Source organism: Rhinopithecus roxellana, chromosome 14, assembly GCF_007565055.1.
Source record: "Rhinopithecus roxellana isolate Shanxi Qingling chromosome 14, ASM756505v1, whole genome shotgun sequence".
NCBI classification, from domain to species: Eukaryota; Metazoa; Chordata; class Mammalia; order Primates; family Cercopithecidae; genus Rhinopithecus; species Rhinopithecus roxellana.
Genome location: NC_044562.1, coordinates 76,197,946 through 76,225,301, shown reverse-complemented (window position 1 = coordinate 76,225,301; position 27,356 = coordinate 76,197,946). Strand labels below are relative to the sequence as shown.

Genomic DNA, 27,356 nt, shown 5'->3' with positions numbered 1-27,356 from the left:
GAAATGGAGTAGAGAAGTGACTCAGTAGTGGTGACTCATCTAAATAAAAGCACTCTAATGCTCAAGATCACAGAATGTTAAAATTGCAAGGGATCCTAGATATCAGTGATCTAGCCCTTTACCTTGTTGGTCACTATGTATATATCTGCCCCCCCCGCCTTTTTTTTTTTTTGAGTGAGTCTTCCTCTGTGGCCCAGGCTGGAGTACAGTGGCGGGATCTTGGCTCACTGCAAACTCTGCCTCCCAGGTTCAAGTGATTCTCCCGCCTTAGCCTCTGAGTAGCTGGGATTACAGGTGTGCGCCACCGTGTCTGGCTAATTTTTGTATTTTTAGTAGATACAGGTTTCACCATGTTGCCCAAGCTGGTCTCAAACTCCTGGCCTCAAGTGATCTGCCTGCCTCTGCCTCCCAAAGTGCTGGGATTACAGGCATGAGCCACCACACCTGGCCTATATCCCATAAATTGATGGCTTTGGCAGACATGTGCTGGCAGCTTTTAACTCTTCTACTGTGAGAAGGATGTGTAGGAGAGAAGCCAGATCTCTCCTACAGTGGATGAACTATCACCTGTGCAAGTTCATATTTGCTTCATTTCTAGCTCATCCCAGATATATACATTCCATGCTGAACTTATTGAGGATTTCCTCACTGGATTCCACTACTGCTGGTGCTATCTGGGTCCTCATAGTGTTTCCTTTTCCTTCTAGTTGTAGGGGAATAAAGCATTCCTTTATTTTCCAAGGGTTGGCTGAGTTAAATCACATGAACATGTGTTCTATTTCAGATGTGTTTGAAACTGGGCTTGATGCCTTAAGGAATTTTGCTGGGGACATCTAGATTTCTTTTTTCTGCACACTTCTTAAGACTCTGCGGCCAGCTAACTCTCAGGCTCCTTTGCTGCACTCAGATTGCTGGCTTCAGTTATACAGAGGAAAGACTTGCCACATTCAAAAACGCTTTCCCTGGAATTGAAATGAGTTTGCAAAAGGTAGGGCTTGAAGTAACCCATAGGATTACATTTTATTCTCAGTCTTGTACATCTTATTTACTTTGTTGGAAAGCATTATTTCTCTTTATCTTTCAAGGTGACCCAAAAGCACCCAAAACCAGGTTTCCAAGAATTATAGCCTGTGTCCTCTAATGAAATGCCAACATTCACTCTCTTTAAAAGTAAAAATATCGAGATTATGTAGTCATTAAAAAGAGTAAGTTCGAACCAAGTGTTCTAAGATTTGATGTCTATGATGAGTGGAATGGAAAAAGCAAGTCGTAACAGTAAGTATATGATTCTATTTAAAATACTTAACATTTGCCTGTGTGTAAAAGGCAAAGATCTGGATTGAACACACGGTGGTTAACTGGGGAGTGGGACTGTGGTGTGTACAGAGGGCGAGGAAGGGGCTTGCACTTGTTCCTTAACTCATTTCTGAATTGTTCTGAATTGTCTAGATTATTCACTGAGTGCGTAGTGTTTAAAAAGTAATTAGAAGACATCACACACATTCACCGAGAATCCTTATCAATCTTTACTGCATTTAAAGTCTGGAAACGGTTACATTCTCAGTTTGACTGGTTTCATGCAGTGTTCACTTCACCTGACATTCCTCGGGTATCGGGTTCTGTGCCGGGCACGGAGGCTACTAAGATGAATAACACCTGGTCCATGACAGGATGGCATCTACCCCAGAACACAGGTAAGAGAGACAGTGAATTTGGTAAAAATGGGCACCGTCATCAGTAGGCATACATCAGCTCCCTCATTTGATTCACAATTGGCCTTCTGCAGGCTTCATCTCTTGGCAATGCAATTGGCAGGCGTCATCCTTTTATACTTAAACTCCAAATTTAGGATTAAGACTCCAGTTATTATTGCCAAGTACAGAAGGCGTCCTTGGGGAAAGAGAAGTCTCCTGAGCATACCCACTGGGGTACTTAGAATAGATTTTGCAGCGACACACAGATCCTGTGTTGTCTGGAGTCTCTGCTGAGTAATGTAGATTCTGGGACAGGAAAAGGGAAGCTGGTGACTTTGAACCAAATTTTACCTTTCAACTGAATCCAGGGGAATAATTTGCAACAGAGTGGCAGATGATACAAAGTGCTATGTTGAACACTAGATTGTGCTTTATTTTTTCCGCCCAACTTCACGTTTCCATGCACCACAATGTTGATGCTATAAATATTGGATGCCACGCTTACCTGACAGGCTTCTTCCATCCCACCTGGGCGCGGGGGCTCAGAGCGAGCGCGAGAGCCGCGGCTGGAGCCCGCCTCTCGCGGCTGGAGAGGACTCAGCCGGCCGCCGGTTCTGCTGCTTGCCCGGGTGCCCTAGTCGCTTCCCCGCCAGGGCTCCCGCAGTCAGCCCTGCGCGCGCACGCGCGCTCCCCTCGGGCAGCCTCGACGCCTCAGGCCTTCGGCAGGGATGCGACTGGCCGGCTCCAGCTGGCGGGGCGGGGCGGTGAGCGAGTGCTCGCGGCCACGTGACCGACGCCAACATGGCGGCGCCCAGCGGCGTCCACCTGCTCGTCCGCAGAGGTAAGCGCGTGGAGGACAATCCCGTGAGGGTTCGCCACGGTTGTTCACTCGGTACGCACCTGGGTCCAAAGGGAAGCACATCCGCGCTGAGACTTCTCGGCGCACACGACTGTACTTTCAGTCTTTACAGACACACGCAGGCACACACGATGACACATTCACACACCGCAGGAACACACGCAAAAATTTGTTCACTGATCACCCGCCTAGACCACGTCACCACGTGGCATCTATTCGCAGTTACTCCTTGAGATTTGCAGGCCATCGTCTGAAGTTTTTTTTTCCCAACTTCGGTTGTATCATTAGTGTAACAAACATTTATTCTGTATGCCGAACGAAGAAACCTATGGTAATTCTAAAATGCATCTGGACACCCGGTTTCCTTCTCTAGAGCTTTTATGTAGGCATGTCTTTTGGGGATTTGCAAAATGTAATTGTTTTCTTCCAGTGACTTAAAGAAGATAAGAAAAGATGTCTGGGTAGTTCTAAGTAGGTTTTATCCTGCGTGAGTGTTGAGATTTTAGTAAATATACAAATGCCTTTGCAGCAGAATTGGGGAAATCCTTGTTGGATTTGAACTAGGTTCTGAATCTTTGTTGGAAAGAACTGGAAAGTTTTTTCAAGGACGGGGAAAGAGGAAAACTCATATTTTGAGGAGCTTCTTAAGTGTCAGGCATGTAGGAATAGTTTTGTGAGGTAAATATTATTTTCATAGTAATAGCTACTATTTATTAAGTGCCTTTTAAGTACACGATACTGTGTTAAGCGCCTTACGTATGCTTGCTTCTTTTTAAAACTCAATGAGTGAGACCCCGTCTCTACAAAAAAATTTAAAAATTAGTCGGGCGTGGTGGCACATGCCTGTAGTCTCAGCTATTCTGGGGATTGAGGTGGGAGGGTCGCTTGACCCTGGGAGGTCAAGAGGCTGCAGTGAGCGGTGATCTTACCACTGCACTCCAGACTTGGCAATAGAGCCAGACCCTGTCTCAAAAACAAAAACAAAAATCCTGTGAGTTAGGAATTATTTTCTCTTTGCAGAAGGGAAAAGTGAGGCTAGAGAGGTTAAGTAACATGACGAAGGTCACACAAATGGTAAGAGGCAGAATGTTCATTTCAACATGATTCTAATTTTTTTTTTTAAAAACTCATTTCTCTATACTGCATGACATGGTCACTCCATAGAAGTCTGTGTGTAAAGTTCAGCAGAGACAGTACAGGATGAGTGTGTGCAAGAAGTGAGGAGAGCCCGGGCATGGTGGCTCACGCCTGTAATCCCGGCCGAGGCGGGTGGATCACTTGAGGTCAGGAGTTCAAGACCAGCCTGACCAACATGGTGAAACCCCATCTCTACTAATATACAAAATTAGCTGCACATGGTGGCGCATGCCTGTAATCCCAGCTACTTGGGAGACTGAGATAGGAGAATCGCTTTAACCCAGGACGTGGAGGTTGCAGTGATCCGAGATCGCATCACTGCACTCCAGCCGGGGCAATAGTGAGACTGTCTCAGAAAAAAATAAAATAAAATAAAAATAATAAAAAATAAGAAGTGAAGGCCGGGCGCGGTGGCTCAAGCCTGTAATCCCAGCACTTTGGGAGGCCGAGACGGGCGGATCACGAGGTCAGGAGATCGAGACCATCCTGGCTAATACGGTGAAACCCCGTCTCTACTAAAAAATACAAAAAACCAGCCGGGCGACGAGGCGGGCGCCTGTAGTCCCAGCTACTCGGGAGGCTGAGACAGGAGAATGGCGTCAACCCGGGAGGCGGAGCTTGCAGTGAGCTGAGAGCCGGCCACTGCACTCCAGCCTGGGCGGCAGAGCAAGACTCCGTCTCAAAAAAAAATAAAAAATAAAAAAAAAAATAAGAAGTGAAGAGGAAGATATTTTTAGAGAGGAAGAAGGTTGGTAATGGAATAGACTTCAGTGTTAGTGGAGATGAGAAAGGAGCCACAGGAATATTTGAGGGAGAGATGTGTATGGGAAAGGTGGTGTAGCGAGCATTTTGGACTGGTTGCATGGAGGAATGGAGATGAGCATGAGAGTGTAGCCTTGTGAAAAGACAGCCAGTTTACATCTCTTAAGATCTGGGCTCCAGGCCTGGCCAGGTGGCTAATGTCTGTACTCTTACCCAGCACTTTGAGAGGCCAAGGCGGGCAGATGACTTAAGGCCAGGAGTTCAAGACCAGCCTGGCCAACATGGTGAAACCATGTCTCTACTAAAAATACAAAAATTAGCTGGACTTGGTGGCGCATGCTCATAATCCCAGCTACTTGGGAGGTGGAGGTGGGAGGATCACTTGAACCCAGGAGGCGGAGGTTGTAGTAAGCCAAAAAAAAATCTGGGTTCCAGTCCAGACTTTCTTTACTAATTAAGTTACTTTTCTGTTTCCTCTTTTCACAAGAAATTGTGGCCTTCAGACTTCATTTTTGTGTGCTTCAGGTAATGGTGAGAAGGATCTGAGTAGATAGTCAATGTAGAGGAGGAGCCAAAAAAAAAAAAACCTGAAAACATATTCTTGTATGTATGTATATATGTATTAGGTTGGTATAAAAGTAATTGCAGTTTTAGAATCACTTAATGACAAAAACTGCAATTACTTTGCACCAGCTATATATATAACATCTCTTTGCAGATTACAGAAATAGCATTGATCTTTTCTTTCTTTTTGATCACTTGTGATTTTGACAAATGGTGGTTTAGACAATCTTGAGAAAAGATATATGGAAGTCAGACCAAGTTATTGGTTCCTATAATCCATCCCACTGTATCCCAAAGTGTTGCAACAACCAAGAAGTGGATCCTCTGATTAGAGGAGAGAAGGAAAGTGTGTCATCAGGAAGCTATTTTAATGATGGGAAAGGGCCCCTTTTTGGACTATCCATAGCTAGTTTTAAATTGCAGAGAAGTTTTCCTGCTACCTGCTCCCCACCCCCAATAATTGAAAATGAAGGGTAAATTCATGAAGACTCCTCTCTCCACTCTCTTCCACCCTTTCACCCATCTAGATTGATATAAAGCAATCCATTACAAATCTTCGTGTACCGGGATTTATCATCAGCATCTACGAGCATCATTTCTTCTTGAAATATAGGAAGACTTTTTTTTTAACCTTTTAAAAAGGGCATGAGGTTTCTCTTGTGACGCCTCAACTCATTGTGGCTTTGGTCACAGTATACCCTGTAAACAGTAGTTACTGAGCTCCTCTCACCATTTCTACTCCTTACTAGATTATTAATTCTTGTTGAACAGGAGCTTTGTCTTATGTATCTTTCTGTCTTTATAAGCACAGTACCTGGCTCAAAGTTAAACTCATTAAAAGCATACTGAATTGAGAGGCTGTTAAGACTTGTTCTCTTCCATCATAGTCTAAGGAGGGATGGGTAGAAACTATGAGTAGTGACATTGGAAAGAGGAAAAGACAGATCAGCCTTCTGGAACCAAGAGAGAAGGTAACAAGGGCCTTTAAGGGACTAAAATACTCCCAAGTACTAGCACTGGCAGGAAATCCCTTACTCAGAGTACAGAATTCCTACCCTGGGGCACCAGGAACTCTCTCCTATCTCAGTCTCTCACTCCCAGCCCTCACTTCACTGGAATCCCTGGTCTAGCTCAGGCCACTAAGCAAGATCCCAGTGAGTATGAAAAGGAATAAGGAAATCTCACCTTGAATTGTAATGATCCACATGTGTCAAGGGTGGGACCAAGTAGAGGTAATTGGATCATGGGGATAGTTTCCCCCATTCTGTTCTTGTGAAAATGAGTGAGTCTCAGAAGATCTGATGGTTTTATAAGCATCTGGCATTTTCTCCTGCTTGCACTCATTCTCTCTCCTGCCACCCTGTGAAGAGGTGCCTTCTGCCATGATTATACATTTCCTGAGGCCTCCCGAGCCATGCGGAACTGTGAGTCAATTAAACCTCTTTTCTTTATAATTACCCAGTCTCAGGTATTTCTTCATAGCAGTGTGAGAACAGACTAATACAGCAAGTAAGAGGGCATCTTTTCTTTCTTTCTTTTTTTTTTTTATTTGAGACAGAGTCTCACCCTGTAGCCCAGGGTGGAGTGCAGTGGTGTGATCTTGGCTCACTGCAACCTCTGCCTCCCAGGTTCAAGCAATTCTCCTGCCCCAGCCTCCCAAGTAGCTGGGACCACAGGTGCCCACCACCACCACCACGCCTGCCTAATTTTTGTATTTTTAAGTAGACACGGGGTTTTGCCATGTTGGCCAGGCTGGTCTCTCTCAAACTTCTGACTTCAGGTGATTCACCTGCCTCAGCCTCCCAAAGTGCTAGGATTACAGGTGTGAACCACTGCACCTGGCCATTTACTTATTTTTGATAAATATATTTTTAAAAAGTACTTTTGTTCACTTGTGACTGTAAGGCCCTAGACTCCTCCAACTGAGAATTTTGTTACCTTAGTGGTTTTTTTCAAAAATGTAATATCCAGGCAGGGGAGGGGCTATTATACACTATGAGTTAAGTACTTTAAACGTTTGCTGACTGCCCTGAGATCCTTGCTATCTTGTAGAGCTTCTGCAGGAAAATGTCTGCTCAGTTTTGCCAAAAAAATTTTTTTTTTTTAATTGAGACGGAGTCTTGCTCTGTCACCCAGGCTGGAATGCAGTGGCTTGATCTTGGCTTACTGCAACCTCTGCTGCCCAAATTCAAGTGATTCTCCTGCCTCAGCCTCCTGAGGTATCCGCCACCATGCCGGGCTAATTTTTGTATTTTTAGTAGAGACAGGGATTTTGCCGTGTTGGCCAAGCTGGTCTCAAACTGCTGACCTCTGGTGATGCACCTGCCTCGGCCTCCCAAAGTGCTGGGATGACAGGCATGAGCCACCATGCCCAGCCGCCAAACCAATTATAATTAAACTTTTGGGATGCAATTCATGGGTGATTTGGAAAATGCTAATATTCCTAAGTTTAGTTTCCTATTACTTAGACTACATTCCTGTTGACAACCAGAGAATGGAAATGGAATTTTGCCGTATGACATCTTTTAACAAATACATTCCAATTCTATTATAATGTGGCATGTTACCACACAGATTAAGAAATACTTACAATGAAACCATGCCTCTAAAGTCCTAAGTGCTCCTAAATCCATACATACTTGTATGTGTTTTCCTCTGTTTGAAACAGCTAGCTTCCTTCCTTCCTTCCTTTTTTTTTTTTTTTTCCAGGGTTTTTCTCTGTCACGCAGGCTGGAGTGCAGTGGCACAATCACAGCTCACTGCAGCCTCGACCTCCTGGGCTCAACCAGTCCTCCCACCTCAACCTCCTGAGTGGCTAGGCGCATACCACCACACCCAGCTAATTTTTTGGTTTTTTCATAAAGACAGGTTATCATCATGCTGCCCAGGCTGTGAAACAGCTTTCTTTCTTATTTATTTTATGTTTTATTTCAATAGTTTTTGGGGTACAAGTAGTTTTTCGTTACATGGATGAATACTTTAGAGGTGAATTCTGAGATTTTAGGGCACTTATCACCCAAGCAATGTACACTGTACCCGATATGTTGTCTTTTTTCCCTCACCCCCGTGTCCCTAGAGTTCATTATATCGCTCTGTATGTTTTTGCATCCTCATAGCATAGCTCCCACTTATAAGTGAGAACATACAGTATTTGGTTTTCTTTTCCTTCACTTAGAATAATGGTCTCCAGTTCCATCCAAGTTGCTATAAAAGATATTATTTTTTTCCTTTTTATGGCTGAGTAGTATTCCATAGTGTCTTTTTTTTTTTTTTTTTTGAGACAGAGTCTCTCTGTCACCCAGGCTGGAGTGCAGTGACACAATCTCGGCTCACTGCAACCTCCATCTCGGGTTCAAGCGATTCTCCTGCCTCAGCCTCTGAGTAGCTGGGACCAAAGGCACCCGCCACCACACCTGACTGATTTTTGTATTTTTTGTAGAGGCGGGATTTCACCATGTTGGCCAGGCTGGTCTCAAACTCCTGACCTCAAATTATCTACCCACTTTGGCCTCCCAAAGTGCTGAGATTATAGGCATGAGCCACCGTGAATACCACATTTTATTTATCTACTCATTGGTTGCTGTGAAACAGCTTTCTGTACTACAAATAGTTCCTGTCTCCCATTGAAATTAAGAAATTTCAATGTATACTGCAGGGCATATAGACCCTCAGTGATGAATGCTCATTGAAAGTAAGAAATTTCAGTGTATACTACAGGGCATATAGACCCTCAGTGATGAATGCTTTGCAGTCATTAAAAAAAAAAGATATTGACCTACATTTGTTGGTATGGAATGATGTCCACAAAATACATTATTTGGGAAAAGCAAGTTATAAAACAATATAAGATACTCATATTTTGTACATAAAGTATCAATATTTCTGTGTGTGTATACATGTGTCTAAGTGTATATTAACATGTATACACACAGAGTATGACATACAACTAGATATTTATAGTTTCTTTTTTTTTCTTTTTTTAGACGGAGTCTCACTCTGTCACCCAGGCTGGAGTACAGTGGCGCGATCTCGGCTCACTGCAAGCTCCCCCTCCCAGGTTCATGCTGTTCTTCTGCCTCAGCCTCCCGAGTAGCTGGGACTACAGGTGCCACCAACACGCCCAGCTAATTTTTTGTATTTTTAGTAGAGATGGGGTTTCACTGTGTTAGCCAGAGTGGTCTCGATCTTCTGACCTCATGATCCGCCCGCCTTGGCCTCCCAAAGTGCTGGGATTACAGGTGTGAGCCACCAAGCCTGGCCAATATTTATAGTTTCTATGAAATACACACTTTCCTCAAGCATTTGAAATCCATGAAAATCAGTGTGGATGCTACATATCTTAGGGAACTTGGCAAAGATGGGAGAAGTATTACATGTATGCAGAGCTTCATTTGAGCAACATCTTGTTTTATAGCTGAAACAGCTTGTTCTTGTGGAGACTGAATTTTCTTTTTTAGCTTTTGAACATGGAGACAGTTAAACATAATGCAAAAGTAGAGAGAACAGTACAATGAACTCCCACGTAGCCATCATCTGGTTACAATAGTCATCAACCTATGGCCACTATTGTTACATCTATACCCCCAGCCACTTTGCCTCCCCACAGCTGGATTATTTTGAAGCACATTCCAGCTATATTATTTCATCTGTAGATTTTTTACCATGTATTTCTAAAAGATAGGGAGCCTTTTATTTCTTCTTATGTTGTACATATCAGTTCTAGAATTTGCATTATAATTTCCATTTCTCTGTTGAGATTTCCCACCTGTTTACTCATTATGTTCATCTTTTCCTTTAAGTACTTGAACATTCATATTTATAACAGCTTTTTAAAAGGCTGTTAATTCTATTATTGGGTCCCCTCAGAGTCTGTTTCTGTTTTATTGACTGCTTTTGTTTTTTTTTTTTTGGTTGTACATTACATTTTCCTGCTTCTTTCCATGTCATGTAATTTTTTTTTTTTTTTTTTTTAGAGAAGGACCTTGTTCTGTCACCCAGGCTGGAGTGCAGTGGTGCAATCATAGCTCACTGCAACCTCAAACTCCTGGGCTCAAGTGATCCTCCTACCTCAGCCTGCCAAGTAGCTGGGACTATAGGCGCACACCACCATGTCTGGCTAATCATGTAATATTTAATTTTATAAGTGACATGACAGATAATATCTTGGTGGAGATTATGTTGTTTTTCTTTAGCATATGTTTTAAAGAACTGCCAGGCAGTTTGTTAAATCTGTTTGATTCTTTCAGGCTCAATTTTTATTCTCTGTTAGGATGGATCTATTTGTGTTTTGCTGTTGGTTCTGGGGGGTGGCTGAGGCCAGTGTGGGCTCATGTGTTGTATTGTTTTCTTTTAAGGTTCATGGTCCTGCATTGCCCTATATCCAGTGCCAAGATATAGTTACTTCACATGTTTTGTCTAATTGCTTAAGACAGGTGGGAATTCTAATACCAGTTATGCTGAAATGGATGGAAAAGGATATGTGTGTGTATATATATATATATATATATATTTTTTTTTTTTTTTTTTTTTTTTTGGAGACAGAGTCTCTGTCACCCAGGCTGGAGTGCAGTGGCTCATTCTCGGCTTACTGCAACGTTCTCCTGGGTTCAAGCAGTTCTCCTGCCTCAGCTTCCTGTGTAGCTGAGATTACAGACGTGTGCCACGACGCCTGTCTAATTTTTGTATTTTTAGTAGAGACGAGGTTTCGCCTTGCTGGCCAGGCTGTTCTCCAACTCCTGATCTTGATCAAGTGATCCGCCTGCTTCGGCCTCCCAAAGTGCTGGGGTTACAGGTGTGAGCCACCGCACCCAGCCGGATATTAATTTTTAAAAAATCTATAAGTTTACTTTCCGTTTTTTTTTTTTTTTTTTTTTTAATTATTTGTTGAAGCAACTGGTTAGTCTGTCGGTTCTATGGAGCTTTGCATTTTCTGGATTTTGCTGATTGTATTATATTCCACAGGGCTTGTTGAAGATGTTCCTCTATAAAATGGTAATTAGATCCAAGGCCTGACTTAAGTTAGACATTTTTTGTTACAAGTACTTCATAGTGGTGTTGCTGGAGACATTGTGGCCTGGAGACATTGGAGACATTAGTGGCCATTGGCGATCATTACCTGGCTCATTAGGAGTTTACAAATGACAATATTTTAATTACTCCTTCTTTATTTATCAGCTAGAAAACATCTACAAAGAGAAACTTTCTCATCAAGTATTTCATTACCCTGACAGGCCCTGTCCCAGCAAGGAAAGTTAAATGGTTTGTTCTCTTTATTTATCAGTTTTAAAAATACCATAGTCGCCCGCTTATCCAATGGGGGTATGTTCCCAGACCCCTAGTGGATGTCTGAAGCCACAGATGGTACTGAACCCTGCACTGTGCTGTACTATGCTTTTTCCTATACACACATTTCTGTGCTAAGATTTAATTTATAAATTAGGCAGAGTATGAAATTAACAACAATCACTACAACTATACTGTAATAAAAGTTAGGTGAATGTGGCCTTTCTCTGAAAATACCTTTTTGCACTGTGCTCACCCCTTTTTTTAATGATGATGTGAGATGACAAAATGCTTACGTGATGAAATGAAGTGAGGTGAATGAGAAGGCATTGTGATGTAGTTTTAGACTGCATGTCTGAAGGAGAATCATCTGTTGAAGGACAATCATCTGCTTCAGGTGATCCTGGATCACTAAGCCATGACATGGATGTCAGAAGCAGAGGATGTGGATGACTAATGGGTCGGTAGTGTGCAGGGTGTGGACCTGCTGACCAAAAGGGCAGAATGGAGTGGGCCAGTGTGAGATTTCATCACGCTGTGCAGAACAGTGTGCAGTTTAAAAACTTGTGAATTGTTTATTTCTGGAATTTTCTATTTAATATTTTCAGACCTTGATTGACCTTGGATAACTGAAGCTCTTATCTAAGAGAAGACTACCATAACAGGCTTATCCTCCAAAAGTGACCAATGAGTTTTTGTTTAGGGTCACTATATGGGCTAATTTTTTTAAATATGGGTTTATTTTTAATTGTGTATCTACTTTAATTTTCTGAAAGTATATGAAATGTCATGGAGTGTTGAAATGAAATTGTGAGGCGGGATTGCAAGATTCAAGATAGAAGAGCTATTGACAGAAGTAGCATTTCTAAAATAAGGAATTTAAGAAATTCTTACTATACCTTAATGTTAGAGTGGAAGATTGTAGGGTAAGAGGATTGAACATCCTCCTGAGCTTGTTGCAAATTGGTTCTCAGGGTATTGGGCATTCGCATTATAACAAGATGCTCATTTCTTCATATAGTGAAATATCAAACCTTGTGCTTAGAATAAATAGAACTATGCTTCTTAACATCCACAGAGTGATTGTGTATAGGAAGATGAGGCAACTAGTAAAGATCTGGTTTTGAATCTTCTCCCTACAAATTATTATCACATGAGTTTAAAAAGTAACTTAAATTTCCACTTTACTTTGCCATGAACCTAAAACTGCTCTAAAAAAATAAAGTGTATTTTAGAAAAAGTTAATTAAGAGAACCTGTGAAAACACCTAGCACAAGAAATGTCTTTTTCCTTTTAGCAGATGTGCCTCTTATGCCCCTGTCTCTGTACTCTATTGATTGAAGCAATCACAAGGTAGCCCAGATTCAAGGGAGGAGACATAGACCCATACATGCAAAATTTTGCACATATTTTTGTGTCTGTACTCCCCCTTTGAATATCAAAATTCTTTTTTTTTTTTTTGAAATGGAGTCTTGCTCTGTGGCCCAGGCCGGAGTGCAGTGGCATGATCATGGGTCACTGCAACCTCCGCCTCCTGGGCTCTCAGGCTTACAAAGTGCTGGGATTATAGGCATAAGCCACCATGCCCAGCTAATTTTTGTCTTTTTAGTAGAGAAAGGGGCCGGGCGTGGTGGCTCATTCCTGTAATCCCAGCATTTTGGGAGGCCAAAGTGGGCAGATCACGAGATCAGTAGTTCGAGACCAGCCTGGCCAACATGGTGAAACCCTGCCTCTACTAAAAATACAAAAATTAGCCGGATGTGGTGGTGGGCGCCTGTAGTCCCAGCTACTCTAGAGGCTGGGGCAGGAGAATTGCTTGAACCTGGGAGGCAGAGGTTGCAGTGAGCCGAGATCACACCACTGCACTCCAGCCTGGGCAACACAGAGAGACTCCATCTCAAAAAAAAAAAAAAAAAAGAAAAAGAAAAGTAGAGACAGGCATTTCACCAAGCTGACCAGGCTGGTCTTGAACTCCTGACCTCAGGTGATCCGCCTGCCTTGGCCTCCCAGAGTGTTGGGATTACAGGCATGAGCCACTGCCCCTGACCTCAAAATCTTTTTGATACTTCTCTCATCAAGTGACGGAGTCTTTGTCCCTTCCCCTCAAATCTAGACTGTCCTATGACAGCTTCAACCAAAAGAGTATGGGGGAGGTTATGCTGTAGGACTCGAGGCTGTCATAAAGCAGGGTACAGCTCCTGCCTTGTTCACGGGAACCCTCCTGCTCAGAGCATGAGCTGCCTTATGAGAGACCCAAGTACCCTGGGACTGCCATGCCTGGAGGAAGCCAAGTCGCTTGCAGAGGCTGTATGAAAGTACTCCAGTCAGTAGTCCTAGGCTTTGACTCATCCCATCCCAGGCACCAGACACATGAGTGAATGAGCCTTCACATGGTTCCAGCTCCCAGCCACTGAGTCACCCCCAGCCTTCAAATCTTCTTGACTAAGGCCTCAGATGCCATGTAGCCTTAGACATTTATTTCTGAATTTTTGATCCATGTAATCCATGAGCATAATAAAATGGTTGGATTTTTTTTTTTTTTTTTTTTTGAGATGGAGTCTTGCTCTGTCGCCCAGGCTGGAGTGCAATGGCTTGATCTTAGCTCACCGCAAGCTCCGCCTCCCGGGTTCACGCCATTCTCCTGCCTCAGCCTCCCGAGTAGCGGGACTACAGGCGCCCGCCACCACACCTGGCTAATTTTTTTTATTTTTTAGTAGAAACGGGGTTTTACCACGTTAGCCAGGATGGTCTTAATCTCCTGACCTAGTGATTCGCCCTCCTTGGCCTCCCAAAGTGCTGGGATTACAGGCATGCCCGCACCCGGCCTGGTTGGATTGTTTTAACACTCCTAAATTTGGAGTAATTTGTTACACAGCAATAGAAACTGGAGGAATCTATAATCTCTAATAGCTAGTAACAATTATTTCTCAGTGGAAAGTTAAAGGAACCACTTGTAGGGAGTACCTGTAGGCAGGAACAAAATGTCTGCCCCAAATCTGGAGTTACCACACACAACAAAGTATGGCTTGTTACCAGATATTTATTATTTATTCATAGTCTAGATGAAGTTTACCAATCAGGAGTCGTTTTTATTGTAAGTGATATTGTTTCATGTCACAGCTGATGTTCCCTTTTTACCAGGTTTCCAGGGGGAAGTGAGCTATAAGGTTAACCCAAGGTAAGATTTGCCCATAGAGAGGTGTCCATTGAGAAAAGCCAAGTAGCAATATTAATACTGAGCAGAATAGAATTTAGGACAAAAAGCATCAAACAGAACAAAGAAGTTCATGGACTTTTTCTGTATCTACATTCACTGTCTGCTTAATGACCTCATCAGTCTCGTGACTCTAAACAACAAACATTAAGCTGTTGACTCCCATATTTATGCCCCAGCCAAGATCTTCCTCCTAAATCCTAGACTCGTACATCCAACTTTCTACTGAACATTTCCACTCGATGTCTTAATAGACATCTCAAAATTAACATGTCCAAAATTCTAAAACTGGACTTCCAATCTCTCCCCTCCCTCCAAAATTTGCTCCACTCCAGATATTCTCACCTTAGTTTTAAGTCTGTCCTGTCAGTTTCTCAGACCATAGACCTTCAAATCAACCTCAATTCCTTTCTTTCTCTCACTCTATATTTAATCTGTCAAGAAATCTTACTGAGTCTACCTTTAAGATATACCCAGAATTCAAGCATTTTCTGTCACCCCAACTGTCACCACCTGATTTAAGCCACTATCCTATCTGGAGTAGATTACTGCAGACCTTACTACTGGCCTCCCTGTTTCCACCCCTGCCCTCTGCACTTGATTTGCAACACAACAGCCAGACGGATCTGTTAGAGATGTAAGTCAGATCAGGTCATCCTTTGCTCAAAACCTGTTTCACTCAGAGTAGAAACCAAATTCCTTATTCCTGTAAGACCTTGTTCATAGTACTTAATGCTCTTTAACACGCTGTATGATAAACTTATCTGTCAAGCTTATTGTCTGTTACCACTCTCCCTCCTAGAATATATGCTCCACAAGGAGAAGGATTTTTGTTTGTTGTTTTTCTTGACGTACTCCAAACATTTAGAACGACACTTGGTACATAATGTGCATTTAATAATGAATGAAAAGTGGTTAATGGTGATGCAATAAAGTTGTTAGCAATGAACCTTTATGAATCAAATAACATGTTGAAATACATAAAGCAAGAACAGTTAGAAATAAAAAGAAAAATGTATACAATGACAACACAGTGGGAAACTTTAGCATGTTTCTGAGGATTTGGCAATTTCAGTAGATATAATGAGGTTACTGAGAGTCAGAATGTTATAATTATGTGTATTTTTTGCAAATACACATAAAATAGGATGAAACTTGATAAGTTATATCACTAAAACCTTAATAAGTTTTTCTGGAGAGAAAAAATATATAAACTACTTTCTCTGACCACAATGCATTATAATGCATACATTAATGGAAGGAGAAAAGAGGTTTGACCCAAGTGTTGTGGAAATACAAAAAGAACCTAAGTAGGGGGGACGTGCAGGTAACACTATACTGGCCTTGGAATACATGGTTCTTGTCTTCCATGAGTTTACATTCCTTTAGGGAAATCAGACATGTAAATCCATTATGGCAACAGAGGAAGATGTATGCACAGACAGATGCAAGTAAATAGTGCAGTGGGATCATCCAGTAGAGACTGAGGAGTCAGCTTCGCAGAGGACATGAAGACTGGCCCGAGTCTGAGTCTTTGCAAGTCCTGTGCTTGGTCAGATGAAGAAATTTAGAGATAGAGAGGGCCTCTTGTCCAAAGGTGGAGAGAGATGTGAGAGCCTATATAGCCTTCCTGGGATCATTGCTGGTTTAACATGACAGACAAGTAGGGTGAGAGCTAGCAAGTAGCCAGAAGGTCGGTTGGAAGTAGCTAGTTTTGGCCATAGAATATGCAGGATTTGGGTAACTGCAGGGGAGAGCTGAGACATGTGTGTGAGGGGTAAAGATAGGCAGACTTCTGTTCCCTTAGGGTTAGAGGAAATGATAGATGTTCATGCAGATAGTTTTCACATGGGAGAGGGGACAGAATTGAAAAAGCTGCATGTCCCTAGTGACTTCTATTTCTGTACACATTTGCAGAGATTAGAGATGAAATGATGAGGTAGGGGAAAAGGAGAAGAAACTGATAAGGGATGAGTGGAAGGATTGCCCAACAGAGTTGAGACCCCAGTGAAATTAGAGACAGTGTATTTGTTGTGGCTTCATTCATTGCCACTGTGTGATTTTCTTCAAACACATGTCACTCTGGGTGTGTAAAAGAGTGGAGGTAGATCATTGGATTGGCTGGATGCACTAGAAGGACCATGGAGTGAGAGGCACATGGTTGGCAAGAGAGGTATTGAACTGATGAATCAGAGTCTAGCCTAGGCTGGAAACTTTGTAAGGACATGAACCATGTCTATTTTGTTTGTATCAGCATCCCTTATTGGTAAAATGAGCAAACTGGAGAGTAGAAGTCAAGAGAGAAAAGACCAATAGTTTGGGGAAAAAAGGAGTGATCCAAAGTTGAGAATTCCCAGCCAGGTTAAAGAGCAGGTATAGTGGGAAGGAGGACGGAGAGAACTGGCAGGGTGAGGTGAGGTTTGGAGTTTTACGATGGATGTGACTTCTGAACTTGGTCAAACATTCTTAGTTTAATTGGAGAAAGAAGGCTCATACATATCATAATGCAGAGCAGTATAATAGTGCTCTGTGAATAAGAGAAAAGAAAGATAATTTGAGGCTAGTGTGGTCACTTCACTGAAGAAATTAGTGTTGAATTAGGCCTTGAAGGATGGGTCAAGTCGTCAGCAGAGGGGCTGAGGGGGACATTGCAAAGGGGAGAAGGTAGGGCGGTGGTGGGAAAACCATGTGGACATAGAAGAAGTCAAGACATGTTAAGAGGGTTCCAGAATGGAGAATTTGGCTGGAGTTGAGAGTTTTGTAGGGGAGTCATAGGAGATGATTAATAACACGGGTGAGGATCAGATTGTGGAGAAGGAGAACCTGGAAGGCCAGCTTAGGGTTTATCTTTATAGGCAGCAGAGACCACTGAAGCTTTTTAACAAGGAAGTGAGATGGTGTCTCCATTTTAATCTGCTGCTGGTGTGTTCTGAATGTATTGGAGAGGGAAAGCCATTGCAGTCAGTTAGAACATAGTGGCAGAAACAGAAGGACCTGAACTAGGGTAATGACTGCAGGATGGAAAGGGAGAGATGGATGCCAAGGAAATGGTACAGAGGAGAAATCATCACGACCTGGTGGTTTGTTGGGAAGGAGACTCGAGAAAGGGGAGGGGCCATCAAAGCAGAAAAGGAGGAGTTGGCAGAAACAGAGAACCTAGTAGGAAAAAGAGTCTCTAAGATGAAGTTGCAGGATGACTAAGTAATTATCAGTGAATTTGGCCACTAGGGATGATGGCAGGATGGAGCAAAATTTAGCAGTAGAAGGAGCTTTGAAAAGTGACAGTTGGGTGGCAGAGAATTGTGGAGGGTTTTTTGTCCCTTCTTTTTTTTTTTTTTTTTTTTTTTGAGACAGGGTCTCACTTTGTCATTCAGGCTGGAGTGCAGTGGCGCATTCTCAGCTCACTGCAGCCTCGACCTCCCAGGCCCAAGCGGTCCTCCCACTTCAGTCCCCCAAGTAGCTGGGACTACAGGCGCACACCACCACACCCGGCTAATTTTTTGCATTTTTTGTAGACATAGGGTTTCACCATGTTGCCCAGGCTGGCTTCAAACTCCTGAGCTCAAGTGATTGATCTGCCCACCTTGGCCTCCCAGAGTGCTAGGATTATAGGTGTGAGCCACCACACCCAGCCCTCTTTTTTTTTTTGACAACTTTTTTCATTTCCTTCCTTCCTTCTTTCCTCCTCTCCTCCCCTCCCCTCCCCTCCCCTCCTCTCTCCTCTGTCTCGCTCTGTCACCCAGGCTAGAGGACAGTGGTGTAATCTCAGCTCACTGCAACCTGTGCCTCCTGGGTTCAAGTGATTCTTCTGCCTCAGCCTCCCGAGTAGCTGAGATTACAGGCGTGTGCACCTCACCTGGCTAGGGTATTTTTAGTAAGAGACAGAGTTTCGCCATGTTGGCCAGGCTGGCTTTGAACTCCTAGCCTCAAGTGGTTTGCCTGCCCAATCTTTTTTTTTTTTTGAGATGGAGTCTCTGATCTTTCACCCAGGCTGGAGTGCAGTGGCATGATCTTGGCTCATTGCAACCTCCACCTCCCAGGTTCAAGCGATTCTCCTGCCTCAGCCTCACGAGTAGCTGGGATTACAGGTGCCTGCCACCATATCTGGCTAACTTGTATTTTTAGTAGAGGCGGGGTTTCGCCATGTTGGCGAGGCTGGTCTCAAACTCCTGACCTCAAGTGATCTGCCTGCCTCAGACTCCCAGAGTACTGGGATTGTAGGCGTGAGTCACCACGCCCAGCCTGCATGCTCAATCTTAACTTTTTTTGAGATATAATTCACAGTCCATACAGTTCACCTATTTAAGGTGTATAATTCAGTGATTTTTTAGTATATTCAAAGAGTTGTGCAAGTATCACCACAATCAGTTTTACATTTTATCACCCCAAAGAGAAACCTCTTACCCATTAGCAGTCACTCCCCAATCTGCCCATCCCCTCATCCTTAAGCAACCACTAATCTTTCTGTTTCTATAGATTTGCCTCTCCTGGACATTTCATATAATGGAATCATACAACATGCAGTCTTTTGTGACTGACTTCTTTCACATAGCATGATGTTTTCATGATTCATCCCTATTGTAGCATGTGTCAGTTTATTGCTGTATAATATGCCACTGTATGGATATATCACATTTTGTTTATCCATTCACCAGTTTGTGGACATTTGGGTTATTTCTACTTTCTAGTTCTTACGAATAATGCTACTATGAATATTTGTGTACATGTTTTTGTGCGGGCATATATTTTGTTTTGGTTTTGAAATAGGCTATGTTTAGATACAGAGGGAAGCAAAGAAACTGGTAAGGATGTGGTAAAATTACCACATCCACAAGACAATGTTTATTAAGTACTGAAATATTCCTTTATGAAAGTTAACTTTTGCAATCCTTTTGTCTCTCACGTTTGGAGTCTATGTATCACAACCTTGTTTTTCCTTTGAGTCAGCATTGTGATAATTCTGAACATGGGGCCCCACACGCCCTGTGTCTGTCATCAGGAAGATTATGATTAAGATCAAATAGAAATAGGTCAGGAGAGAAAAGAGCTCCCTGGCCTTATTCTCCTCAAACTAGCTGACGTTCCTGAATACCAACCTCTTTAAGAATTGATATTTCAAAGGACAACTCCTCTCTGTCGTCTTCTGTCGTCTCTCCCCTACTTTGTGCTCTGTGCATAGCAGCTGTTCAGGACATCGCCGAGCGCAGGGGCACTGCAATCAGAAAAGCGAGCGAGGGACACAGCAGGAGAAGGCTGTTCTGGGGCCAGTGAGTGGGAGACAGGACAAACAGCTAGATAGCGGTGTGATGGCTTCACTGTGGGGTGAAGCATGGGAGAGATTATCAATTACCTAGATTTAAAAAAGAGAGCCCTTGAACACCTCTGTCACGGGTCACTTTTACCAAAGCCTTCTAACTCAACGGAAGGAGACACTGCACTTTAAAGAAAAATCACAGCTGCAGAAGAGAGTCTTGCAAAGCCAGTTTTAGTGGCTTAGTATTTTGGGGTAGCTTGTTTCATGAGGGTCAGATTAATTTTCTAATGCTGTTTTCTACCTTAATGTTACTGCTTTAATCATTAGAATACCACCAGTTCCTTCAGGCAATAGGAAGCTATTGAAGATTTAATGAGATTCATACTGCTTATGCTTAAATGTTGATGACTTCCTGCATGCATATTAATCATTCCTGACCTTGATCTCAAATTCCTTCCCGGTACAAATTCTCATTAAACATACCTACTAGATCTCCCAGTGTTCACTGAATACCTGGTTTGTTTCCAAAACATAAAAGAACATTAAGTCTCATGTTCAGTGTGTGTCAAATGTTCAGTACCCTTGTCTGATTTGTTTTCCAATTCTTATTGTGACTGTAAATCTGGAGAATTTGGGGGAAGAAAAATCAGTAACTCTTAACAGGGGATTTAGCCTAGTTTACAAGACTGTATGATCTGTGCAGCAGACCTTGAACACGCCTAATTGCTTGTCTAGGTCAGTATGTCCAACTGCCAACTCTCAGAGCCCATCCAGGCCACAGAGCATTTCCGGGTGGCTTGTGTGTGTGCTCCGGCTGTCGAGCAGCAGGACTTGGCCTCTGTCCCCAGCTTCATTGGCCCCATCTTTTAGTTCAGGTCCACCCCCTCCTGCCTCAGAGGCCTGGGAAACCCAGCCTGGCCACCTGGTGTCCTCATGCCCAGCATCTACGCATCTGCCCCAGTTGTCCCCTTAGCCACATTGGCAGATTTCTTGACTTAACAGTTCTTCCCTGAACTAGGACTGGGGGCAGGAGTTGTTAGAGAAGGGAGAGGAAAGGTGACAGGTCTCAGGAGTCTGAGGGAAGATGAAAGTGAGAGCGAAGGAGTGTGGGAGAGGGGGATCATATCCATGGAAGAGAAATATGTCAGAATATGAGGGTGATGAGGCCTGTATACAAAGACAGGATGGCAGGGGGAAGAAGTAGGTGAGTACATAAAGGAGCTTGGGTATGCGGGTGCTGGTCACTGAAATGAGGAACAAAAGAGGGAAATTTGCGTGTGAAAGAGGCCACATGTGAGAGAATAGAGAGAGCAAAACAACAGCTTTGCTTGGCAGAACGTGACCATGCACAGCATTGGGAGATACAGTCTGGTGAAGCATTTTTTCCAATTTGTAAATGTATTTATAACAAAGAAATTTATTATTATTATTACTTTTTTTTTTTTTTTGAGACAGAATCTTGCTCTGTCACCCAGGCTGGAGTGCAGTGACATGATCTTGACTCATTGCAACCTCTGCCTCCTGGGTTCAAGCGATTCTCCTGGCTCAGCCTCCTGAGTAGCTGGGACTACAGGTGCTCACCACCATGCCCAGCTAATTTTTTGTATTTTTTTAGTAGAGACGGGGTTTCACCATGTTGGCCAGGCTGGTCTCGAACTCCTGACCTCAAATGATCTGCCCGCCTCGGTCTCTGAAAGTGCTAGGATTACAGGCGTGAGCCACTGTGCCCGGCCTACTTTTTTTTTTTGAGAGGGAATCTCGCTCTGTCACCCAGGCTGGAGTGCAGTGGCACCATCTTGGCTCACTGCGAGCTCCACCCCCTGGGTTCACACTGTTCTCCTGCCTCAGCCTCCTGAGTAGCTGGGACTACAGGCGCCCGCCACCACGCCTGGCTAATTTTTTGTATTTTTAGTGAAGACAGGGTTTCACCGTGTTAGCCAGGATGGTCTCGATCTCCTGACCTCGTGATCCGCCCGCCTCGGCCTCCCAAAGTGCTGGGATTACAGGCGTGAGCCACCGCCCTGGCCAAATTTTTGTATTTTTAATAAAGACAGTGTTTCACTATGTTGGCCAGGCTGGTCTTGAACTCCTGACCTCAGGTGATTTGCCCGCTTCAGCCTCCTGAAGTGCTGGGATTACAGGCGTGAGCCACCGTGCCTGGTCAGAAATTTATCATTATAAAAACACAGATATATACTTAGCATATTACATTACATTGGGATTATTTTAGGTTGTCGCAAAGGTGTAGTCATTTGATTCAGAGGCATAGCCTGCTTGCTGGCATGTTGGTTGTTTAAAATGTGGCCTGTTCTGACCAAGAAGTTGGACAGTATTGGTTTTGATGACTGTCTTGCCACTTATTTTTTAAAATGTGGTAATTTTTACATCCAGATAGTTTTTCATCTTTTTTTTTTTTTTTGATGGAGTCTCGCCCTGTTGCCCAGGCTGGAGTGCAGTGGCACTATCTCGGCTCATTGCAAACTTCGCCTCCCAGGTTCAAGCGTAGCAGGGACTATAGGTGCCTGCCACCACGCCCGGCTGATTTTTTTTACTTTTAGTAGAGATGGGGTTTCACCATGTTAGCCAGGATGGTCTTGAACTCCTGACCTTGTGATCTGCCCACCTTAGCCTCCCTAAGTGCTGGGATTACAGGTATGAGCCACCGTGCTCTGCCTAGTTTTTCATCTTTTTAAAGCACATTTCTGCTGATATCATTTGACTGGATAGGTGAAAAGATATCCATTTTGCAAAGTAGATTTTTTATATTTAGTGATCAAAAATCTTTATCTTTTAAAAACAATTTTTATAAAATAGCCACAAAATTTCATACCCTTTAACTTATTTACTTAATTCCACTTCTAGAAATCTATATTTAGAAAATAATTCAGTCAGCACGGTGGCTCACGCCTGTAATCCCAGAGGTCAGGAATTTGAGACCAGCCTGACCAAAAATGGTGAAACCCCGTCTCTGCTAAAAATAAAAAAATTAGCCAAGCGTGGTGGCGCCCACCTGTAATCCCAGCTACTTGGGAGGCTGTGGCAGGATAATCACTTGAACCCAGGAGGTGGAGGTTGCAGTGAGCCGGGATCGCACCACTGCACTCCGGCCTGGGCGACAGCGAGACTCTGTCTCAAAAAGAAAGAAAATAAGGCTGGGCGCGGTGGCTCACGCCTGTAATCCCAGCACTTTGGGAGGCCGAGGTGGGCAGATCACGAGGTCAGGAGATCGAGACCGTCCTGGCTAACACGGTGAAACCCTGTCTCTACTAAAAATACAAAACATTACCCCGGCGCGGTGGCCAGCACCTGTATAGTCCCAGCTACTCGGGAGGCTGAGGCAGGAGAACGGCGTGAACCCGGGAGGCGGAGCTTGCAGTGAGCCGAGATGGCTCCACTGCACTCCAGCCTGGGGGACAGAGCGAGACTCCCTCTCAAAAAAAAAAAAAATAATAATAATTAGAGATGCTGGCAAAGATTTAGATTCAAGGATGTTTATTACAGTGTCGCTTATATTAATATTAGCAAAGAACTGGAAATAGCCTAAATGTCCAATAAAACAGAGAAATTATTCAGTAAGTTATGATTTATTCGTAAGCTGAGATGGGCTGTTGTATGAGCATTAAAGTACTGCCTATTAAACTATTATACTTCCTCCAATTCATTCTCCACACTGCAGTCAAGTGACCTTTGAAAAAGTACATTGTGGCCAGACGTGGTGGCTCACGCTTGTAATCCCAACACTTTGGAAGCCAAGGTGTGAGGATCACTTAAGGTCAGGAGTTCAAGACCAGCCTGGGCAACATAGTGAGACCCCCCCCCCATCTTTATAAGACATTTAAAAATTAGCTGGGTATGGTGGCATGTGCAGGTAGCTACTCGGGAGACTGAGGCAGAGGATTGCTTTAGCCCAGGAGTTTAAGGCTGCAGTGAGCTATGATTGTGCCACTGCACTCCAACCTGGGCAACAGAGTAGGACTCTGTGTCTTAAAACTATAAAAATAGAGAGCCAGGTATAGTGGCTCATGCCTGTAATCTTAACACTTTGGGAGGCTGAGGGCGGGCAGATCACTTGAGGTCAGGAGTTTCGAGACCAGCCTGGCCAACATAGTGAAACTCTGTCTCTACCGAAAAAAAAAAAAAAATTACCTGGGCGCAGTCACATGTGCCTATAATCCCAGCTACTCAAGAGGCTGAGGCAGGAGAAGTGCTTGAACCCAAGAGTCAGAGGTTGCAGTGAGCTGAGATCATGCCACTGCACTCCAGCCTGGGTGACAGAGTGAGACCCTGTCTCAAAAAAAAAAAAAAAAAAATATATATATATATATATATATATAAGTAGTCTAGGCACAGTGTCTCATGCCTGTAATCCCAGAAGTTCGAGACCAGCCTGAGCAACAGGGCAAAACCCTGTCTCTACAAAAAAATACAAAAATTAATTAGCCGGGCATGGTGGTGTGCACCTGTAGTCCCAGCTACTTGGGAGGCTGAGGTGGAAGGATTGCATGAGCTGGGGAGGTGGAGGTTACAGTGAGCCAAGATGGCACCACTGTACTGCAGCCTAGGCGATAGAGCCAGACCTTGCCCCCACCCCCAGAAGGAAGGAAGGAAAGAAGGAGGGAAGGAGGGAGGGAGGGAGGGAGGGAGGGGGGGAGGGAGGGAGGAAGAAAGGAAGGAAGGAAGGATTTTAAAAGTACATTGGATCATTTCACTCCCCCTTAAAATCTTTTCTTGGCTTCTCATTCTAGTCACTATAAGTTCCTGACCTCCAAGGCTCTCTGGCCTCATCCCATTACTCTGGTCTCCAGTCCTTCCACTCCTGTCCACTGGCCTGCCCCTCAGGTGCTGTAATTCTCTAGGCGCTTTCCTCCTTGGGATCTTTGCATATGTTGTTCCTCATGCTTGAACCATCTTTCCCCAACTCTTCGTCTGGCTAATTCCTGCTTGTTCTTGAGGTCTTCATCTCATTGTCATTTTAAGAGAGGGATTTCCTGACTCTCTACTCAAAGGAGAGGCCCCAGATATATTCTGTCACTGTGGTCTATGTTTCTTCTTTGTAGCATATATCACATTTTAAAATCATATGTTCATTTGTATGGCTCTTTAATTCCCAGATTCCCTCTGGACTTGGTCTTTTTCCTCTCTTTTCTGGAGGAGTTCCTCAAGTTTCTTCTCTATCCCTTCAATTGAGTTTTTCATTTCTGTTGCCATGTTTAAATCTCCAAGAGTCTGTCTTGTTCCATGAAAGGTTTTATATATATATTATATATATGATGTACATATATATAATATATATATAAAACCTTTCATGGAACAAGACAGACTCTTGGAGATTTATATATATATTCTTGGAGATTATATATATATATATATATATATATATATATATAGTCTAGGCTCTTTCCTTCTTGGAAATATATAATATGTTTTATATATATATATACACACACACGTGTGTGTGTGTGTGCGCGTGCGTGTGTGTGTGTGTATATATATATATAAAATAGAGACAGAGGGGTCTCTCTGTGTTTCCCAGGCTGGTCTTGAACTCCTGAGTTCAAACAATCCTCCCGCCTCAGCCTCCCAAAGTACTAGAATTATAGGTATGAGCCACCATGCCCAGCCCCATGAAAGTTTTTAAATAGAATTCTATTCTTGTTTTGTGGTTGGAATATTTTTCTTGAGTATATTATTAATAGTTTTCTAGAAAATTTCTTCTCTGTATAGTCTCTGAATTCTTCTTTCTTTCTAGCCTAGGATGGAGTGCAATGCAGTGGCAGCTCAAGTGATCCTCCTATTTCACACTCTTTCATAGATAGGACTGCAGGCATCCATCACCACACCCAGCTAATTTTTAAATATTCTGCAGAGATGGGGTCTCACTGTGTTGCCCATGTTGGTCTTAAATTCCTGGTCTCAAGTGATCCTCCCACCTCAGCCTCCCAGACTGCAGGGATTACAGGTATGAGCCACTGCGCCTGGCTTCTTTCTTTTGTTTGGTATTTGTCTTTTATATTAGAGGTGTTCTCAGATATCTGGAAATCCGTGGTTGTCTGCTTCTATGTAAGAGTGGGGGATTTAAAAACCTCAGTGGACTCATGAAAGACAAGGAAAGATTATAGAAGACTAAGAAGACTTTACAACGAATTACATTGTGGAATACTGAATTGGATCCGGGAACAGAAAAAGAATTTTAGTGGAGAAATTGGTAAAATTTACCTGGAAAGTCAAGGCCTTGTTGCCAACATTCTGGAAGATAAATAGGAGGTCAGAAAGCTAATAGCTGGTGGTAGGTGGCGGTGGGGTGGGGGTGATGGGGGTGTCCTAGCATGCAAGTATGCAGTTGTTCACTTAATCTCCCTCATCACTCATCATAGTACCCCACCCTTAACTGGGATACTATATTGCTAGGCTTCTCCAGTTAGAGACCTTTCTGTTTTATTCTCTCTTAAGAATGTTTTACTCTCTCCTAAGAATAATTCTGCCAAAATGGTAGATGGGTAGTCATTACATTTTGTAGAGTATGAAATCTGGAGGTTAGCAGTTCTTCATTTTAGTTCCACTTTACTCTTGTATCGAAAGATACCTGGTGCCACCAGTTGACTCCTGGGAATTCTTGCCTTTCTCTACCACCTGAACAGGATTATGTTTTCTTGGTTCTGCTGCCATTTACTTCCTATTATCTGCTTTTCAGCTTCTGGTCTTTTTTTGCTTGTTTCCTGTTGTCTTCTCTCCTGTTCTCTAATCTTATAGGGTCATGCCTTAATCTACAAGAGAGGCAGCAAAGGTAGATGTTTATTTGAACTTTGGACTTCTGAAATGAATTTTCTTGCATCTTGACCAGAAATATTGCCCTTATATATGTCATATTTTGTTTCATTTTAATTCAGTTTTATAATTTCTTTTTTTTTTTTTTTTTTTGAGATGGAGTCTCACTCTGTCACCCGGGCTGGAGTGCAGTGGTGTGATCTCATCTCACTGCAACCTCCTTCTCCCAGGTTCAAGCAATTCTCCTGCCTCAGCCTCCCAAGTAGCTGGAATTACAGGTGCGCACCACCACGCTCAGCTAATTTTAGTATTTTTAGTAGAGACAGGGTTTTACCATGTTGGTCAGGCTGGTCTCAAACTCCTGACCTTGTGATCCACCCGCCTCAGCCTCCCAAAGTGTTGGGATTACAGGCGTGAGCCACCACGCCCAGCCCAGTTTTATAATTTCTTTTGTGGGACTAACCCTCATCTAATTTTCAATCCTTTTCCTTTACCTAGTGACAGTTACCCAATTTCTCAAACAATTTACTGGGTCTTATCACCTCTGATATGATGATAGTGTGAAGGGCGTCAAGTTTTCTGCAAGTCCTTTTTTTTTTTTTTTAATTAAATTCTGGGCAAGACAACACTGTTAATCTTTGAAGACTATCCATAAATCACATTTTTGTTCATAGTCCTAATTTTTCCTTTAACTTTTTTTTGCTCTAATACTTCATGTCTGGTAATTTTATTAGTCAGAAATCTACCACTTACCACTCATGGGATGAAAAAAGCACAGTCCTTACCCTGAGGGAACTTACAGTCTAATGGAAGGTACAGGTGAAC

At 43.1% G+C, this 27,356-nt stretch overlaps 1 protein-coding gene across 1 annotated transcript in view; it reads left to right on the top strand.

The window, feature by feature from the left end:
* Positions 1-2,103: 2,103 nt before the first annotated feature.
* The window catches only part of METAP1D (methionyl aminopeptidase type 1D, mitochondrial), a 93,858-nt gene continuing 68,605 nt past the window's right edge, over positions 2,104-27,356 (top strand). The window contains 2 exon segments of the mRNA XM_030916587.1: positions 2,104-2,460; positions 2,463-2,535. Of these exon segments, the coding sequence (XP_030772447.1) occupies positions 2,104-2,460; positions 2,463-2,535 (430 nt within the window).